The sequence below is a fragment of the Phyllopteryx taeniolatus genome, chromosome 18 (genome assembly GCF_024500385.1).
Source record: "Phyllopteryx taeniolatus isolate TA_2022b chromosome 18, UOR_Ptae_1.2, whole genome shotgun sequence".
NCBI classification, from domain to species: Eukaryota; Metazoa; Chordata; class Actinopteri; order Syngnathiformes; family Syngnathidae; genus Phyllopteryx; species Phyllopteryx taeniolatus.
This window is the reverse complement of record NC_084519.1, coordinates 925,393-946,398: the sequence shown is the minus strand read 5'-3', so window position 1 is coordinate 946,398 and position 21,006 is coordinate 925,393. Positions and strand designations below refer to the sequence as shown.

Sequence of the window (21,006 nt, the reverse complement as noted above, 5' to 3'; positions counted from 1 at the left end):
ACCGGAGATCGACAGGCGGATCGGTGCAGCGTCTGCAGTGATGCGGACTTTGTATCGATCCGTTGTGGTAAAGAAGGCGCTCAGCCGAAAGGCGAAGCTCTCGATTTACCGGTCGATCGACGTTCCTACCCTCACCTACGGTCACGAGCTGTGGGTCGTGACCAAAAGAACGAGATCCCGGATACAAGCGGCCGAAATGAGTTTCCTCCGCAGGGTGTCCGGGCTCTCCCTTAGAGATAGGGTGAGAAGCTCAGAGTAGAGTCGCTGCTCCTCCACATTGAGAGGAGCCAGATGAGGTGGCTGGGGCATCTGATTCGGATGACTCCCGGACGCCTCCCTGGTGAGGTGTTGCGGGCACGTCCCACCGGGAGGACACGCTGGAGAGACTACATCCTTCGGCTGGCCTGGGAACGCCTCGGGATCCCCCCGGAAGAGATGGATGAAGTGGCTGGGGAAAGGGAAGTCTGGGCGTCCCTGCTAAAGCTACTGCCCCCGCGACCCGACCTCGGATACATGTAAAACGTATGAACAGAATTTTTTTGTGAATGCTTCAAACGCTAAAATATCAAATCCTTTCTTTTCTTCCTTTCTGTGTCCTAGTAGGAGTTATAATGTTCAATGGCATCCATCCATTCAGTTAGCTTGGCAGTAGAACACTGGCTTTAACATTAACACATGCAACTGACACACCAGCTAGCTTCTCTCATTCCAATTCAAACAGAGGACAGTAGCCGGCTTTCCATTGAAGATCTCTGGTCAGCTGTTTACATGTGACGTGATATATTTTGATTGGAACAGCCGTGTGGCATACGCACATCATCGTGAACGTCACATCATTTATAAAGATAGAGGTCCATCGTCTATTCAGCACAGTCGTAAAGATTGTTTTTATACATTTAAAAAAGCGCTTGATAAAAACAAGATCTCATGCTCACGCATAGACCTCCAAGCTGTGTCAACTGACATTAATGACAGCAAGATAGTGCTAGTTGACCACACCCATTAAAATAATGGGTAAAATAATAATTTTACATTCTTAGAAAGAAAGCTTGATAGTAATGTAAATGACAAAAGGAGAATTTGCATCAAATCCAAAAAGGTTTCATCAAAGTAAAAGTAAATGCTTACTTCTGATTATTCACTGAGGCCAATAAGAAGTGTGTCCTTCCATCATTATAGTGTTTCTTATGTGTTTTAACTCTCGTTCCTTGTGTGTTCATCACCACCGCTCCGTTCTCAAGGGAGATGCTGAATTCGTCAGGCTGAAGTGGTAAAAATGCAGGTTCGATTTAGTGCATTGGTTACCCTTAAACATGAAGAATATGCTGATTGAACTTTTTCAAAAGCCAATTATTACTGAACTGGTTGAAAGGCACCAAGAACCAAACTAAGACATGCTAATTAAATGCATTTGACATCGTGTTTGAATGATTTCCTCAAATGGTCAGTTTCACGAGTGTTTTCATACCCCTTCATTATGGTAGAATAGTAGTCCACTGGCTTGTGATGTTCTAAAGTTGAGGCCTCCTTCAAACTTGTCAAATGGTGAAATCTTTGCTGAGGATCCCAAGTAGCTCTCACCCATGAAATAGGCTTTATGTGATGCCTGTAATATAAATGAACAATGTTATACAGTATGTCACACAATCTGTTACTGAAAGGGGACAAAGTGGGGCACTTACAAAAGACTCCTCAGGGCAGCCACTACTGATGCCGATGGTGCCAGGCTCTTCTAAGAGGTTAAAGTCTTTTTTTTGGAACAGAAAGCCTTTGACACAACCCTTGAGACCAACCACGGCAGACAGCTCAGACCTGTGGTCAAAGATAGGTTGTCCTGTGACATTCAACCTCAATCTTGAAGTTTCATCGTCAAATATACAATTAACCAAACACCAAAAGCATGTCATGGACATTATAACACTCAACAAAATCCACAACAGCAAAAATATAAGGCAAGGCAAGGCAATGCAGCTTTATTCATATAGCACATTTCATACAAAAGGTAACTCACTCTGCTTTATTAAAAATCTATTCCAAGTTACCTGGCCCTGTCTGAAAAAGCAATGGCCCCCTAAACCTAATAACTGTTTGGGCCATCCTCAGCAGCAACAACGGAAATCAAGCGTTTTCTATAACTGGCACTGAGTCTTTCACATCTCTGTGGAGATATTTTGGCCCCCTTTTGGCAAAAGTGGAGTCGGGGGAAAGGGGGACTAGACCCTGAACTGCCCGCCAGTCAGTCGCAGGGCACATATAGACACGGACAACCATTCGCACTCACATTCACACCGTCACTGAGTGGGAACTGAACCCACGCTGCCCGTACCAAAGTCAGGCGAGTGTACCACAACACCATCAGTGACGTTCTCAAAGTCAAAAATGCGATTGCACAGCAAGTGTTCTTGGCGGCAGGAATGTTACCTCGATTGGAGAATGTGTGAGGGAGCCCCGCCTATGTAGATATCTGAGAATGGCAGAGTAGTTTTCGGATTCTCCATAGATTTAACATGGCTCTTGTCCACCAGAAGGATAACCTTCTTTGACTGATGGTAGATTACTGATATCTGTTTCATGACCCAAACACACACAGGATATTGTTTAGAACAAAAGATATATACATTAGGACATGTTATTAAACTTGGAGAAATAAAAGAAAAACCTACCTCGTGATATCTTGCATCATTTATTTTTAGCTTTGGTATGTTATCATCCAAACGTTTTGGCCCATCAGTGAAGCCAAAGTCATACTTTAGATGCAAGAATCCATTTTTTATCTCTAAAAGAAAGAATTTATCCTGGGGAAAATGGAAGAATGAAAACCAAAATTAGACAAGCATTTATCCAGTGTGTGTAGGTACTACTGTCGATGTGACAGCACAGGCAGGTAACATTTCCATGAGCGTGAGTTAATATAATATAATAAATATTATAAAATAAATAACAACAAACAGTAACAACAGTAAACATTCATTTTTTTTCACTGTTAACTATTTGGCCTGACCTAGTCTTAGTTATTGGAGTTTGACTTACGGCATTGACCATGATGAAAAGCACACCATCACTTGCAACTGTTCGCACTGAAATATCAAATCTTGTGACATAACCAAATTTTCCCCTCCTCTCTATTTTATTGATCAGTGCATAGCCCTTTCCATCAAACAAATAGCTTGCAATACGACTCTGTGAAAAAGCCAATTTGTACCTGCAATTACAAGGGGAAACTCCATTAGGTCAGTATCGGATACATTCAGGTCCCACAGTATACAATATGAACAAAAGACTGACTAACTACCAGCCCGGAAAGCCTGATGTTTACCCTTAAATTTGTTACAGCATTTATGAAAATTAGCAGGCCACCTACTAATTTGATTACACTTTCTATGATGACCTGCAGTTGTCTAGTCGGTACAGTAATTCTGGTGATTTAATAACAAGTTGACATTTCTAATGATCAGTAATTGTTTATAATGTATAACCACATTTGATACTCAATTCATTCTTCAAAAAGCACAAGTTGCTGGTGCGTTCACAATAACAAGGATACTTACTGTACTTCATAGTGGTGCTCCCAACAATCACTAAGAATGTTTATAATGGAAAAATACCTGGAACATGGTGTTGATGCAACCACATCCATTTTGTGAGTGTTTTTGAAATTATATAGACTGATCACATCATTGTTCAGCGAGGCCAACTCGATGCAGCCCACAAATGGAGCAAGAGCCAAAGGTGGTGGGAGCTGCATTGGAACAATTCAATATAGTAAAATTCAGGTAAAAATGGAAATTATTCAATAGAGATTAATTTGTTCATAATTACGAATAAAATACACTGGCATCTGGTGGGACACCCCCAACAAAGAACACCATGTCTTTCGGATCAACGTCAAAAAGTGAATCAGTTCCTGGAGATTCGCCTTTCTGAATGAACTTCTGTTCGTCTGTGGATCTCTGGCTTGGTATGATTAGATAGATTTTTCCATGTCTACCCAACCTAACGAGAAAGAAAACATGAAATAATTTTACGACGGTGTTCTTTGAATGAAATATGTATGACAGTATTGAAGCACTCATGATAGTACCTCTCTACTTTTATGTAGTTGAAGACAGCAGGCCATTGACTGACAGGTTTTGAACTCAGCGGGATTTCAACATATTCACCACCAAGATTATACACGTACACTAAGTTGTCGTTCTTGATGGCAAGTCCCATGTAGTCTTTCCTACCCTAAAGGCATAATAGGGAGCAAGGACAAATATTTTAACATGACAGAAATATTACGAGTCATAGTAAGAAATCCTTGTATCTCATTTAGTGGGATACAATTCCATGTGGCCCGGTCAGGCACACCCTGAAGAGACAACGTGGGTCCATCATCCCATGGGCTCTCTACCTGTGGGAGGGGCCAAGGGCAGTGTTATATCTGAATGAGTTCAGTGAACAAAAGTTCATGAAGTGGTTCATATTTTGTGCCGTGAACTGAACTTTGTTCATTTCTGCCTGATGAACGTAATCAAAAATGCGCTCCTTCTGGTGTCAAAGAACGGTTTTCGAACTTAAGTTCATTTTCATTTAATGGTGCCAGGTTTTGTTAAGAGACGTCCAGGACAAAACCGTCTGAACACACTACATAAGAGCCTTCATATGTCGGCGGATAAAAGCTGTATTTGGCAACTGATTCAGTGCGACCACGGCCGCCATTCATGCAGGCACGTCGCAGCTGCTTGAGAACGTGAGGTGCGTTCAGGGACACTGCGTAAATGGGAGGGAATGTGCTCGTCGGTGGTTCTTTTGTACTGCAGTACATGCAGTAATTGCAAAAATGGATTTATATTTTGCCTGATGGCACCTTGACCCCCAAACTCCAGACCAAGCGGCATCGCTGTCGTCGTTCCTCCGCCAAGGGAGACAACCACGGGGATGCCAGATTTCACTTCGCACACAGACGCTAAATGAATTACAAGCCAGTAGCATCAAAGCCGAGACACAGACAGCTGTTTTCGCACCCGGATATTAAATTAATTAACTTCCAGCCTGAAGAGCCTCAACAACAAATACTCCTCTTTCCCGCTGTCTTTAGAGACATTTGCCCATCCGGGCTGGGACAATGGACAGCGCACTAGACACACCCACAGGTAGTGGAAAGCCACTGCAACGCCGGATTAATTAATTACAATCGTCACTGACCTTGAATGTGATATAATATTTTAAGAACTTCGCATGAACGCCACTTGTGATTGTATTTCTTTCATTCATTATTATTAACTCACAATAGTATAATAATATCCTTACGTTTCTGTCTCCCAAATATAAAATGAAACGGTCCTCTATCGGATCCTTGTCTGGGTCAACTCTCATAAATAAGCTGATGGATGTCACTGCCTTCAGGTCTTCTAGGTTTGTGTCAGCATGAATCTCCACTGAAGACTGACCGTTGAACTTCATGGACACTTGAACCTAGGGCAGAAAATATGTCATTGCTAAATTTGAACTTCTGGTTTAGTAGCCTTTTTGTGCTGTTTAGCATTAGGGTGATGTTTGGAAGATGATTTATTTCTGTATAAAATTTTAATATATTGCATTAGCTTGTGTAAGGTCAACAATAGACTATATCTGGATACTATAAATCCAGGTAGTCTTTTAAAACTAGCTTAAGTTAGTGTTATTATTACTAATAATTTCGAGTGTGAACACAGTACAAAACCATGACTACAATACAGTCAATGTTACTGATGTCACTAAATTCACATTCACAATTCAATTCAATCAGAACAATTTGAAAATGTATCATGGGCTACTTTGTCTGGAATGACATTTGTGATATTTGGGTTGTAGCTGAAGCTTATGTGAATACATTGCGTGGGAACTAACCTTCTTTGCCACACTTCTTGCCTGGGCTATGAGTTCTCTGATTCTCATGACATTGGCGGTTATGTTATTGACAGGCTTCTTCTGCTCAACCACCTTAAGCTTACCCAAGAGCTCAGGAACAAGAAAATGGAGGTGATCCACTGCAAAGAACATTGAGCAAAAAACTGAGTAGGAAAGAAGTGTTTTACAAAAGAATGCACATTTGTTTATTATAAATTGAATATAGTTTTGGAAAGTAGATCAATTATCAGGGACTGGAAGGTACTTGGACAATCCTTTATTAGGTCACGGTCGACAGATGACTACTGACACAAAACATTCTACAAAAGAATTTCTGAAGGACAGTGAATGTTTTTACAAGACAAAGTACAAGACTTCATCACAATCCAATAGTACTGGACATATTTTTTCCTACCGCTACTTATATTTGCTTCGGTTTTTGAAGACTCACCAACAAGCAACAACAGAATGTGTCTGCACTGAAAAATGTGGTCGCATTTTAGAGATGTTTCCTTTAACAGTTCATGAGATAGCTTACCTGATTCCTTTGCAGAGACTATAGCTTGCTCATAGGCAGCTGTCGAGTATTTGTTCTTGCTCAGATTATTGGCCCATTCCTCTACTTTGTTACTGATAGGCGTAATGGTGTCAAGCACTACCGCTGACCGGTTAAGAGTTCCCTCAGCCACCTTGAGTGTGTACTCCAGTCGCTGATTAGTTCTGGCTAGAAAAGGTTAGACAAAATCTGGTGAACTAATGTGTAGCAGGTTTAGATCATAAAGTTAGAAACAGATTAAAAATAATAATAATTTTTTTTAAAAAGATACATTTGAAAAATTAAAGTAAGAGTCTGGATATTACTCGTAATAATACATTTAAAAGCTGCTAATATAGTGTGTGGGCTTCTGTATTTTTCATTTTATGAGCATATGTACTGGGGGGGAAAAACACAACAATAACACTAGAAATTAATTTCAAAAAAATGGTCATTTAGTACCTCATCTTACAGGTGTGTGACATCTGCTAATTGGTGGAATGTGGGTCATGTTTAAATTAAATGTTCACAAAAAAAAGTCTAACAGCTGATGTATACTCTGATAGCAATATCAAATGAAGACCATTTCAACATAGCGAGGCAAACATTGGACTGTCTTATACCTGTCTGAATTTCATTAATATTCTGAACCATTTCTTCAAGTTTTTGGGTGTTTTTATCCAAGGTCTCTTTTGTCTCTTCAATGTATTTGAGCTTGTCAACCACCTCAGCTTCTACCTCTGGAATCAGAATGATGTCAACGTGTGAAAATCATTTTACACAGAAATGTAGGGATGACCAACGTTTGAGGGTGACCTACCTATTTGTTCAGAATGCAATGAAACAGACTCCTTAAAAACACTCTCACATTTTATCACAAGATCATTAAGCTGCATGTTGATCCCAGTGACAGACTGAAGCATGGAACACAAAAGGACAAAGCAACTTAACGTAACGAGAATACAGAATATATTTACCGTGTATTCTGTGAACTTACATCATCTGCTGTGTGGGATAAGTTCACATTGGTAAGTGATGTGATATTGGCGTCATTGATGTATTTCACTATGTTGGTGTAGACATTGGCAGCGCTTATGGCCTTCTGCACGAAGCCATTGGCATCACTCTCTCGCAGGTCCCTGCAGCAAATAATATATGTTATTACCCACTCAAGACGACACCCCACACCCAGGGATACAGGTTGTTCTGCCAACCCCACCGAAGCACACAGACAGTCCCCCAGGAAGAGGAAGGGAGCCCACCACAGCTATCTGACCAGAAGAGGCCAGACCCCAGGAGTCACGCCCCCCCCCCCCCCCCCTCTCATATTTTCTTTTAAATATAAAAAAGTTCATAACACTGAATTATAAACCAATTACATTCAGGCAACAACATACAATAATTAGAATCAAGGTAACAGAGAACAAAATAACAAAAATCGTGCATTGCACCAATCAATAAAATCTCAAGAGAACGTCATTGGTCATTGGTCATGTGTTTGGATGGTTGGTGGTGGTCGGAGAGTCCGTAAGTGCAGAACGGCAGCCACGCTTCCATCAGACTGCACCAGGGCAGCTGTGGTGACACTAGTAGCTTACCACCACCAGGGTGTGACTGTGGAGTGAATGAATATTGTCTGCAATTCTAAAGAATTTTTAACTATCATGAAAAACGCTATATACTGTAAGTGTAAGGCATTATTATTATTATTATTATTATTATTATTATTATTATTATCCCCTCCCTAAGCCGTAACCTGATCGTGGTGGAGGGGTTTGGGAGTCCCAATGATCCTAGGAGCGAAGTTCTCTGGGGCTTTACGCCCCTGGTAGGGTCACCCATGGCAAACAGGTCCGAGGCGAGGGACCAGAAAAAGCATGGTTCAAATGACCCCTTATGATGATTCACATAAATGGACCTCAGTTTCCCTTGCACGGATGCAGATCACCAGGACCCCCCCTCTGGAGCCCGGCCTAGAGGTGGGACGCGAAGGCAAGCGCCCGGTGGCCAGGCCTACACCCATGGGCTGGGCACAGAGAGGCAACGTGGGTCCTCCTTCCCATGCGCTCACCACCTGTGAGAGGGGCCAAGGGGGTTGGGTGCGTAGTGAGCTGGGTGGCAGCCGAAGGCGGGGATTTTGGTGGTCTGATCCCTGGCTTCAGAAGCTAGACGTGGATTGTTACCCCTCTGGCAGGACAGTGCCCGAGCTGATCTGCGAGGTTGAGAAGTTCCGTCAAGATCTAGTCAAGCTCACCTCCACAGAGCTTGGGCTCCGGTACCAGTCCTCTCAAGAGGTGTTAGACTCTTTTCCACTCTGGGGTTGCCCACGGTGAGAGGCGCCGAGCAGGTGTGGGCATACTTATTGCCCCCCGACTCGGTGCCTGTTTGTTGGGGTTTACCACGGTGGACGAGAGGGTAAACTCCCTCCGCCTTTGGGTGGGGGAACTGGTCCTGACTGTTGTTTGTGCCTAGGCACCAATCAGTAGTTCAGACTTCCCACCCTTTTTGGAGTGGAGAGCGCTCCCACTGGGGACTCCCTCATTCCGCTGGGGGAATTCAATGCTCACGTGGGCAATGAAAAGTGAGACCTGGAAGGGTGTGATTGGGAGGGACGCCAAGCCCCACCTCCCCCCCCCTCACCCACCCTCCCGACCAGAACCTGAGTGGTGTTCTGTTATTAGACTTCTGCGCTCATCACGGATTGTCCATAACGAGCACCATGTTCAGACATAACAGTGTAGACATATGCACTTGGCACCAAGCCCGCAGTTGGATGATTGACTTTGTGGTCGTGTCATCGTACTTGCGGCCGTATGTCTTGGACACTCAGCTGAAGAGAGGGGTGGAGCTGTCAACCGATCACCACCTGGTGGTGAGCTGGCTCCGATGATGGGGAAAGAGGCCGGTCAGACATGGCAGACGCAAACGTATTGTGAGGGTCTGTTGGTAACATCTGGCAGAGTACCCTGTCAGAAGGAGTTTCAACTCCCACCTCCGACAGAACTTTGTTGTTCCAGGGGATGTGGGGTACATTGATTCGGAGTGGACCATGTTCCATGCCACCATTGTTGAGGCGGCCGACCGGAGCTGTAGCCATAAGGTTGTCGGTGTCTGTCGTGGCAGCAATCCGAGAAGCCGTTGGTGGACACCAGCGGTAAGGGATGCCGTCAAGTTAATAAGGAGTCCTATCGGGCCTTATTGTCTTGTGGGACTCCGGAGGCAGTTGATGGGTACCGGCTGGCCAAGCAGAACTCAGCTTTGGTGGTCGCAAAAACTCGGGCGTGGGAGGAGTTCGGTGAGGCCATGGAGAATGACTCCCCGTTGACACGCCTCTACAACATCGCATGGACATCGGAGACAGTGACTCTGGATTGGCAGACCGGGGTGGTGGTCCCCCTTTTTAAGTAGGGGGACCGGAGGGTGTGTTCTAACTACAGGGGGTCACACTCCTTAGCCTCTCCGGTAAGGTCCATTCAGGGTTTCTGGAAAAGAGGTTCGGTCATGAAGTCGAATCTCAGATTCAGGAGGAGCAGTGTGGTTTTCGTCCTGGCCGTGGAACAGTGGACAACTCTACACCCTCAGCAGGGTCCTCGATGGTGCATGGAAGTTTGCCCAACCAGTCTACATTTGTTTTGTGGCCTTAGAGGCCACAAAACAAGTGTCTAGCCACCTGCTAGACACTAAAAAAGAATCCCACCACACCACTCGTCAGTAGCACTGCCTTGCTCATTTCCCCACATCCTGTCCTGCCCTCTTCTGTCTTCTCTTATCTTGTTCTCTTGGTTAGTTATTGCATGTCCTCACCGGGTGTCCCCCCCCACCCCCCACCCCTCCACCCCATCTCCAAATGACTGTTGTAATGTTACTTGTGTTCAAATATCTAGAATGTCTCACTATTGTTCTGCTGTGGTTCTCACCCCTATTCCCCTTGTCCACTCTATCCCTCTGTCTGTCCCCTAAAACCCTTTTCTGTCTGGCGGCATTTTCAATAAACATCATAATAATAATAAATAATAAATAAGCAGAGGGAGTATTTCAAACTCCCATGCTGCACAGCAAAACTGTTTCAGCACAAAGGCCTCCAGAGCCAGTATTCGGCAAGGCCATGCAGCTGAACAGGACAGGACGCCTGAGGTGCTCCTGGCACGTCCCACTGGGAGGACGCCCCGGGGACAACTCAGGACACGCTGGAGAGACTATGTCTCTAGGCTGGCCTGGGAACGCCTCGGGATCCCCCCAGAAGAGTTTCACAAAGTGGCTGGGAAGAGGGAAGTCTGGGCTTCCCTGCTTAAGCAGCTTGCCCCTACGACCCAAACTTGGATAAGCGGAGGAAAATGGATGGATGTATGGTGATAGTTTCAGAGGTGCCAAATGTTACGGAACGTCTGTATTTTGTTATGGAAATCACTGAACACTAACTCGTTATGGCCGTAACACCGATTGTTCAAGATGTTGGGGGAAAAAAAATCCAGAGTCCTTCATTAGTGGCCGGTACAGCGCTGTGATAAAACTTTCATAAATGAATTTGAGGAAAGACTCTAAATTGCCCATAAGTGTGAATGCGAGTACGAATGATTGTTTGTTTACAAGTGCCCTACGATTGGCTGGCGACCAGTTCAGGGTGTACCACGCCTCTCGCCCAAAGATAGCTGGAATAGGCTCCAGCACACCCGCGACACTAGTGAGGATAAGTGGTATGGAAAATGAATGAATGAATGAATGAATTTGATAAAATAAACACTATTCAACTAAGGTTGAAAACAGAATTGGTAAAGGCCAATTAAGCCATAGACAGATATTTTTGACGGTGGCACGTCAAAATCTCATATACTTTGATTCAGGCTGCAACTGCGTCCGCCATTACAAGGTTGATGCAATAAAAACATTAACATAAGTATTGAAACCATAATTTATTCACAATTACGATTATAGAGTAATGATTATGTTGTGCTTAAACCAAATGCAGAATTATTTTTATCCTCTTACATAATATAGTCCAATAATTGTTTTGTGGTAGTGTTATTGACAAAATTTTGAAAATCTGGAAACTCAAGACAAATTTGGACAAATTGTTCCGGAAGTGAATTTCTATAGGCTGGCAGCTCTGTAGTTTTTGGGATAATATAACCATCCATCCATTCATTTTCTGTACCGCTTCTCTTCACTAGGTCATCAAAAATAAATTAAAAGTTATTATTGTGACAGGCCTCAGTAGTTGAATGTGTTTTAAGTACTTGCTGCTGTCATTTTGTTTGTACCTTGAGTAAGGTTAGTATTCTGTTTAGTGACCACCTTGTTTGTTTGCGATAAGTGATGGCGATAGGAATAATAGCATGTGTGATTACCTGGAATGTCTGGAAACAGGATGTGAAAACTATCCCCTGATATATTTGATTCTGGATCTGCTTCAGTCCTACTATTCACATCCCTTTTGTCACACCGTGGTGAGGTTTGTCCTGTCTGGGTTTTTTTTGTCTGGTCATTTCCTGTTTTAATTTGAAAGACTAACTGTGTTCTTGTTTCAGAGCACTTGCCCTTCCTCGTGTGTCGGCCCTGATTCCTGATCCACATGTGTCCCGTTACCCTCGTGTGCGTAAATAGTCTTTGTCTGGTGCCAGAGTATCTTTGTTCGCTGCTCGATTCATCCGAGCCTGTCTTTAGCCCATGATCCTTGTCTCACAGCCATTATTTAATTTACACAGCTTAGTTGGTTCCTTTTACTAACACAACCTTTGGTTTTTCCTCCTTCGGGAGTGATTTTTTTTTGTTGTTCTATTATTTTTCATGCGATGACAGATCCCTTTCCTTGGTGATCCCGGTCCTCCTTCTGGACCTCTAGATTACTTTCATAGCCGATTGTTTCGTCAGCTTGTTAAGAGGTCATCGGTGTGTATCATAAAACCTGCGCTCTCTAAGTGATCTCTGCGTCTGAGTCCTGTGTGTAGTCCCGGCTTGACCCCTTTTATACGTGCTGAAACAAAAGTCACCTTGCATCTCTTCTAACACTTTTACAGACTAGAGAGTGCAGCCTCCACAACGGGTCGAACATTCCACATTCAAAGGACAATGTTAAACAGGTCAATCCTTTAACCAGTACAAAGTCATATGAGGTAGCCAATTTTTTTCAGCACCAAAGCCTGACTGACCTCATATAAGGTCGACCCCGTAAGATGAATGTGTGTTAGCGATATCAGAGGCTGCATTTTGCTTTATTCCAAATATTTTCTTACTCCTCCAGTTTCGTCGCCTGTCGTTCAAGCTCTTGAGCATGCTCATCTGCCCTTTGCATCAAGTCTGTGTCAGCGGATGAGAGCTTTTCCATCTTCTCCATCAGCTTTTGGCTGGCACCATCAATTGCAGCATGGTATTGTGTTATATTCTGTTCACAAAAGCAAAAAAGACACACAGTACATAAACATACAAGCACTCATTATTATGGCGGTACATACAGATGCAGCCCTACCGTAACTATTCATGAACCTAGAGTAAATCATGCAGAGTTAAGGCTTTCAATATACTGTATATTTGTGTTTGAAATTGCCTCACTAGAAATGTTTGTCGACAAGAAAATGCAGTTTCCTGCTATATTACACAATGTGAATTTAAGAAAAATAATGTTGACTCTCTAAAACAGGAAACCAATTGGGCATTCATTATTAAGTGAAATGTTTTCATTTACTCTTTCTCTCTATTCATAACTACTCATAACAAGCAAAAATATATTTTATCCTTATAGTTGGTTATTCCGATAGAATTGTCAATAGAATACTCAATTACAAATTGCAGCGCTACTGGATGTAATTTCTTATTTGTGACAGGTTTAATGTCACTTCAGAAATCCATCCATCCATCCATCCATTTTCTGTCGCGCTTCTCCTCACTAGAGCCTATCCCAGCTGTCATCGGGCAGGAGGCGGGGTACACCCTCAACTGGTTGCCAGCCAATCGCAGGGCACATAGAAACAAACAACCATTCGCACTCACAGTCATGCCTACGGGTAATTTAGAGACTTTGGACAATTCCAATTTAGCAATAGCCTATTAATAAGGACTGACGTAGTTTTTGCACACAAAAAAAAAATAATAATAATAATAAATTGAAAAAAATAAAAAAAGTAAAAAATGAAAAAAAGTGATCATACCTCAACCAACGAATCCACTTCAGCCACGTTCTCTTCTGATACGTTAATTATGTCTTTGGCTTTTTCCGTACTGTTATGAATAGCTGCAAACTCTGTTGCCATCCTCTGCTTTGTTGCCTGACAGAGAAACACAAACAAAATACATGGAAATATTTAAACGTCAAGAAATAGAAATTGCTTTCTCGGTCGATGATGAAAAAGACAGACCTCAAAAGCTTCCCTTTGCTTCATGTCTGTTGCATTACAATACTTTTTGAAACAAACCTTTGTCATGTGACGGGACAAATAAGGAAAATGTCATCTCGATTCAGACTGGTAAAACAGGCTAAAGAGTTTAAAGTGAAGTGAATTCCCACTCACCTCAAACAGGTTTGGAGAAGATCAAGTTCAGTATATGCAGAACGTCAGTAACCAAACCCAGACAACAGGTCAGCAGACTTCCTGTGCATGCTGTGCTAATGAGCATGACTACGGTTTGCTGACATGATAGTTTGAAGTCGAGCTTGCTATAATTTTGTTTTGTTTAAAAGTTAAATACTGTACATGTATATCATTTATGTATTCAAATATTATATGATATACGTAAACACGAATTGAAGCCTAAACTACTTTGGCCCTGAAGCGCAAAACACAACAGCAAATAATTCAACACAACGGCAAATTCAAATATACAACACCAAATAACTAATAACAGAACTTGATTAAAGGGGAAGATATAACCATGTAAAAGACCAGTTCAAAGATAACATCTCTTTTGCAATGGTGACATGGCTGTCATGAGCCATCCTGCAGTACTACGGTTGGAGCCTGGGTGGTGCCCTCTCTCCCCCCTCCCCTCTCTCTTTTTCCAGTACCTTCCTCGGCCACGCACCTGTCACCAATCAGCCCTCGTTACCACCTGCATTTAAGCCTGCCTTTTTCTGCTTCTTCTTTTCCTTTCGGGCTTGTCCCGTTAGGGGTCGCCACAGCGCGTCATCCTTTTCCATGAGAGCCTATCTCCTGCATCCTCCTCTCTCACACCAACTGCCCTCATGTCTTCCCTCACGACATCCATCAACCTTCTCTTTGGTCTTCCTCTTGCTCTCTTGCCTGGGAGCTCCACCCTCATCATCCTTCTACCAATATACTCACTCTCTCTCCTCTGGATGTGTCCAAACCATTGAAGTCTGCTCTCTCTAACTTTGTCTCCAAAACATCGAACCTTGGCCGTTCCCCTGATGAGCTCATTTCTAATTTTATCCGACTTGGTCACTCCTAGAGCGAACCTCAACATCTTCATTTCCGCCACCTCCAACTCTGCTTCCTGTTGTCTCTTCAGTGCCACTGTCTCTAATCCGTACATCATGGCTGGCCTCACCACTGTTTTATAAACTTTGCCCTTCATCCTAGCAGAGACTCTTCTGTCACATAACACACCTGACACCTTCCTCCACCCGTTCCAACCTACTTGGACCCATTTCTTCACTTCCTTACCACACTCATCACTGCTCTGGACGGTTGACCCCAAGTATTTCACGTCCTCCACCCTTGCTATCTCTTCTCCCTGAAGCCTCACTCTCCCCCCACCCCCCTCTCATTCATGCACATATATTCTGTTTTACTTCGACTGTTCCTCCAGCTGCTCCCTGCTTTCACTGCAGATCACAATGTCATCTGCAAACATCACGGTCCACGGCGATTCCAGTCTAACCTCATCTGTCAGCCTATCCATCACCACTGCAAACAGGAAAGGGCTCAGCATTGTTCCCTGATGCAGTCCCACCTCCACCTTAAACTCCTCTGTCACACCTACAGCACACCTAACCGCTGTTCTGCTGCCCTTGTACATGTCCTGTATTATTCCAACATACTTCTTTGTCATACCAGACCTCCGCATGCAGTACCACAGTTCCTCTCTGGGTACTCTGTCATAAGCTTTCTCTAGATCCACAAAGACACAATGTAGCTCCTTCTGACCTTCTCTGTACTTCTCCATCAACACCCTCAAGGCAAATAATGCCTCTGTGGTACTCTTTCTAGGAATGAAACCATACTGTTGCTCGCAAATACTCACTTTGCCCTACGTCACATCTCAATGTATTCCTTTCTTCACTCGTCGGTCCCCTGTGTCCCACTTCTTATGAGGTTTCCTTGTATGATTTCCTGTACTTTGAGGTTCCACCACCAAGTATCCTTCTCTCCTTTCCTGCCAGAAGATACACCAAGTAGTTTCCTGCCTGTCTCTCTGATCACCTTGGCTGTAGTGGTCCAGTCTTCTGGAAGCTCCTCCTGTCCACCGAGAGCCTGTTTCAGCTCTTCCCGAAAGGCCGCACAACACTCTTCCTTTCTCAGGTTCCACCACATGGTTCTCTGCTCTGCCTTTATCTTCCTCCCCACCATTACGTTCACTCAGGGCGCTTGTTCTGTAGCTGCATACGCCATCAAATTTAGGATACTTGTGGGTGAATGCGGGTGGGATGACGCTTCACTGAAAGGAATTTTTCTTAACGGTCTTTCCGAGCAACTCAAAGATGAGCTCGCTGCACGGGACGAGCCCTCCTCACTCGAAGATCTCGTCACACTCACCATCCATCTTGATAACAGACTCCGAGGGAGAGCACGAGAGCGGGGGTTCCGAGTGCGTAAGAACACTCCCACGTTGTTCACACTGATCAACAATATTCTTTCCAACAATTGGGAAGTAAAACAAATTACCACTCTTATGGATATCAAACCAGTTACTATCCTTGGTAAGCATGTGAATGTTCTCCTTCTAAAAAGATGATTGTCACTACTCTGTTTGTTGCTCTTGCCACTGAAAAGATACTGTGTGGGTATGAAGGCATGTACAGTGCCTCTCTCAGCTGTGCTGTGTGCTGTCGCCCAGCACTGTCTTGCAGATAGAACACCGCCGTTCCTCTGCATTGTGCTATTGCGTTGCATTTGGTCCAATCAGCCAACTCCACTGACTGGGATTCAGGCCTGAATGAGTCATCGAAGCTTTTGAACTTCTCTGTCATTCACGATGTGGGATGTCGCACCCCCGTCCACCACAATGCCTTTTTGTTTATGTTGTCAGTTGATCTCTCCATCTTTGTGTGCCTGGCCTTGAGGAACAGGTCTTGGTCACTTGTCTCTTCCTCTGGGACTCGTCTCGCTCCATCTCGAGTCCCCTTTTTCCCTGCATATGGACTCATGGTGTGTATTGCTCTTGCAGTGACCACACCACACCTTTCTGGAGCATCCTTTTGACTTGTGTCCTTTTGTTCCGCATCTATAGCAAGTTAGGTCAGCAGCATATTCATCTTTCCTCTTTATTCGTGGGCTTCTTGTTGAAACCTCGGCCTGCCTTCACACAGGTTTTCATTACGTTATCTGAATGCTCTGCGAGCTTCATCTTCTCCGCTTCTTCATAAATCCTTAGCCTTCTCTTGAAGTCTGTGAACAGAATATCATCTTCGTTCTGTGTTACATGTACACCTAGTGGTTTGAAGGAATCTGGTAAGCCATTTAACATCATGGCTATGGTCAGTCCATCATTCATGGCCTCACCCACATCTCTCCAATCAGTAATGAGGTTATCATATAGTCAGTCACAGTTTCATTAGCTGTCATGCTTAGTTTGATCAATGATGTGTACAGGCTTATTATTCTTGGCTTGCTTTTTCCTGAATAATGTTCTCTCAGAATTTCCAGGGCTTTCCTGCCATCATTAGCGATAGGCTCTTATCATCCAACAGTCTTATTAACTCCGCATAAAAATCACCATTTTTAGCGCCATCTTGAACAAGCTGATCTGCGTTGGCGCCGCTTTCGGGCTCATTCAGAATTGTCCCTTTTAGCTTACGAATGTGCAAGTGACCTAGAAATCTTGTTTACCAATATATAAATATTATAAGTTCATACTTAACTTCAGAACCGTCAAATAAAAGCTGTGCTGTGATGATACCTGCTATTGCACTTGCCATTGTTGCTTACACGCGCTGGTTTCACTCGAGGCCTATACAACACTTTCATTTGCTAAGCTAAACCATTAGCTTCTTTAGCTTTCGTGTTATACCTCACGACACCCGTTTTCACTTCTTCCGACAAGCTAAATGCGTCCACTTATCCCCAAGCTAGTACACTTAGCTTTTCTGTTAGCCTAGTACGAGTCCCACGTCTATTCTTCACGGTAACCTTTTCCGGTAATGTCGTCCAATGCCGGTCAACCTACTTTTAGCTTGTGTCTAAACTTCTCTCTAGGCCCATAACCTGTTAATTTCAAGTTCATTCACTACCGTAACACATGGAGTAAGGCCGCACCCATATATTAGTACTTAACACGTTCTCCTCATTGTCATTTCATGAAGACAGCAAAGACAAAGATGACTTCACGTCATTGACATGTGTCACAAATCAATCGTCCCCGTGTCTGAATTATTACTATCAAAACACGTCCACTTTATGTTTCAAGTGGAATTTAAAAACAAAAAAAGTTAATTATGCTCTTCATAGCTTCAATCGTGAGTGGGCTTTTCCACCCTCTCACCACCCACACATCCCTCGCTCGCAGGATATATTTGCAGTGACTTTTAAATAGCTATAGTGTTGATATGTTGCCTACTGAATGTACAACATGAATTGCATAAACTTTGTGAAACCATTCAAACTTTTTAAAACATTTTCTGATGTGCCTAAATGCATTTGACAGAATTACATCCTAATTACTAGACTTTTATTGCGTAAGTAGTAAGCATGTGTCATTTAGTAATTTCAGTACTGCCCAAAATAAAACAGACTCAACAAAATATGTACCGTAATTTCTCATGTATAATGCGCATTTCCCTCCCAAAATAAATTGTCAAAAGTCACGAGTGCGCATTATACATAGGTATAGGGGCAAATGGATTTTTTTTTTATAAATGTATGCCACCATCTAGTGGTTATGAAAAAGCTGTACACTTCATTCCAAAATGCCACCGCCACCTAGAGGTTATGAGAAAGGTGTACACTTTCATTCTAATATTTAAATGTACCGGCATTAAGCAACCCTTTATTGCCCAGTGACTGTTTTTCTCAATGTCTTTATGTCCCAAAAGTGTTCTCTCTCAAAGTGTTCTCTCTCAAAGTGTCTGTTGTCGTACTCGAGCGGCTCCAATTACCGGAGACAAATTCCTTGTGTGTTTTTTGGACATACTTGGCAAATAAAGATGATTCTGATTCTGATATGCCACCGCCATCTAGTGTAGCCTAGACTTTCATTCCAATATGACAGGGGTACGTATCATTGCATATATGTACAGTTGTGCTCATAAGTTTACATACCCTGGCAGAATTTGTAAAATATCAAATATATAAATATATATCATAATATAAAAGTTACTCACCAGTACTTGAGTTGTTTTTTTTTCATGTTGTATTTATTTACTCTTACTTGAGAAATTATTTGGAGGTCTACGTTTTACTTTTTCTTAGGTCATATTTTTCTAAAGTAACAATACTCTTTCTTGAGTACAATTTTTGGCTACTCTACCCACCTCTGGTCCCACAACTTTTGTAGTGTGGCTCCAGCTATAGATAATTTGACAGTCAGATTGTTCTCATAAGACGTTTCATAAATAATAATGTGGAAGATAAAGAATGCCATTCTGAAAACTTCAACATCTGCTTTATCATATTAGTCAAAGAGGTATCTATTGGAAATTGTACCTGACAGAATTAAAACAAAACATGAGAAAAATGCAGAAAACAATCCTATTTTTATTTTTTCATTTTTTTACCTCAGCGACTCCTTATAATTCCCCCCAAAAGTTCTAATTTAAGTACAGGGCCAGAATCCCTGAAAGTTTTGTTTTTTCTTCTTCAGAATCGTGATCCTTGAGAACTGAGACACCTTGGTTCACTCCCCAAAAATGTTTCGGACTGTTCGGTGAATTGATAGTGAGGATATAAAATATGTCTTCTTGTAATATATTACGGTCTCAAAAACAGATGTTTTTTTTTTTTTTTCTTTTGCATTCCAGCAAATAAATGTAAAGCATACTCGCAATACAATCCACAACTGGATCTCTCTCCATGTCCGTTGGGAGGTACAGAATCTCTGCAATGTGGACTAAGGGACATGCTCATCTCCAGTTGAAACCAGATGTTTGTATCCACTATATATATATATATATATATATATATATAAAGACACTTTTCTGTCACTGTTTCACATGAAATCAGATGAAACCTTTCCTGTTTAATTAGATTACCAAAATTATTTCCATTTCCTAAATAGCGGAATAATGAGAGGATTTTTGAAAAATATTTTTTCATGACTTTCTTAAAAGTCAGAAGTTTACATATATTCAATTAGTATTTGCTACCATTGCTTTTAAACTGTATGACTCGGTCAAACGTTTTGGATATCCTTCCACAAGCTTCTCACAAAAGTTAGCAGGAATTTTGGCCCATTCCTCCTCACAGAATTGGTGCAACTGAGTCAAGTTGGTAGGCCACTTTGCTTGCAGATGCCTTTTAGGGTCTGCCCATAAATTCTTAATAGAATTGAGATCAGGGCTTTGCGATGGCCAATCCAAAACACTGACTTTGTTAACCTTAAGCCACTTTGTAACCAGTCTGGCAGTATGCTTCTGGTCTGGACCCATTTGCGCTCTTTAACTTCCTGGCTGATGTCTCGAGATGTTGCTTCAGTATTTCCACATAAAAGTTCTTTCCTCATGATGCAATCTATTTTGTGAAGAGCACCACCAGTCCCTCCTGAAGCAAAAAACCCCACAACTTGATGCTGCCACCCCCGTATCTTAAAGTTGGGCTTGTGTTCTCAGGCTTGCAAGCTTCCCCCTTTTTCCTCCAATGGCTTCTTCCTGGCAGAAGTGGCCTTTCAGCCCATGTCGGTATAGTACATGTTTCACTGTGGATGATGACACACAACTTACCAGCCAGCATGTTCACAAGGTCTTTTGCTTTTGTTCTTTGGTTGATGTGAACATTTCGGACCAAAGCACGTTCATCCCTGGGTTACAGAACCTGTCTCCTTTCTAAGCGGGACGATGGCTGGACATTTTCATGTTGTTTATACTTGTGTATAATTGCTGGAACAGATGAACGTGGCACCTTCAGCCATCTGGAAATTGCACCCAAGGATGAACCGGACTTGTGCAAGTCCACAATTCTCTTCCTGATATCGTGGCTGAATTCTGTTGACTTTCCCATGATGTTACACAAAGAAGCAGTGTGTTTCAGGTGTGCCTTCAAATATACATCCACAGGTGTGTCTGAAACCTTTCCTAACAAATCCCTATGTAATTATTCTGGCATTTAACAAGTAGAAATAAGTTTGGTAATCCTAACTAGCGTAAAACATTAAAGTTTAGACTGATTTCTTGTCAGACAATGAGAAAAAATATATACTTTTTACATAAACATCTGGTTTCAACTGTATCTTGTTTTTTGGTATACATGAAAATTGTTCATAACTTTCTGATCTTAAGA

At 42.6% G+C, this 21,006-nt stretch overlaps 1 protein-coding gene across 3 annotated transcripts in view; it reads right to left on the bottom strand.

The window, feature by feature from the left end:
- Positions 1 to 21,006, bottom strand: part of lama4 (laminin, alpha 4) — a 55,443-nt gene that overhangs the window by 21,603 nt on the left and 12,834 nt on the right. For all 3 annotated transcript variants that reach the window (XM_061754835.1, XM_061754836.1, XM_061754837.1), the window contains 17 exons: positions 13,549 to 13,665; positions 12,637 to 12,785; positions 7,404 to 7,545; positions 7,227 to 7,320; positions 7,030 to 7,146; positions 6,410 to 6,595; positions 5,872 to 6,011; positions 5,293 to 5,457; positions 4,082 to 4,227; positions 3,831 to 3,993; positions 3,606 to 3,739; positions 3,031 to 3,202; positions 2,664 to 2,795; positions 2,422 to 2,564; positions 1,683 to 1,812; positions 1,469 to 1,606; positions 1,129 to 1,262 (listed from right to left, as the gene is read on the bottom strand). In XM_061754835.1, the coding sequence (XP_061610819.1) occupies positions 1,129 to 1,262; positions 1,469 to 1,606; positions 1,683 to 1,812; positions 2,422 to 2,564; positions 2,664 to 2,795; positions 3,031 to 3,202; positions 3,606 to 3,739; positions 3,831 to 3,993; positions 4,082 to 4,227; positions 5,293 to 5,457; positions 5,872 to 6,011; positions 6,410 to 6,595; positions 7,030 to 7,146; positions 7,227 to 7,320; positions 7,404 to 7,545; positions 12,637 to 12,785; positions 13,549 to 13,665 (2,402 nt within the window). The remainder of the gene's footprint in view (positions 1 to 1,128; positions 1,263 to 1,468; positions 1,607 to 1,682; positions 1,813 to 2,421; positions 2,565 to 2,663; positions 2,796 to 3,030; positions 3,203 to 3,605; positions 3,740 to 3,830; positions 3,994 to 4,081; positions 4,228 to 5,292; positions 5,458 to 5,871; positions 6,012 to 6,409; positions 6,596 to 7,029; positions 7,147 to 7,226; positions 7,321 to 7,403; positions 7,546 to 12,636; positions 12,786 to 13,548; positions 13,666 to 21,006) is intronic.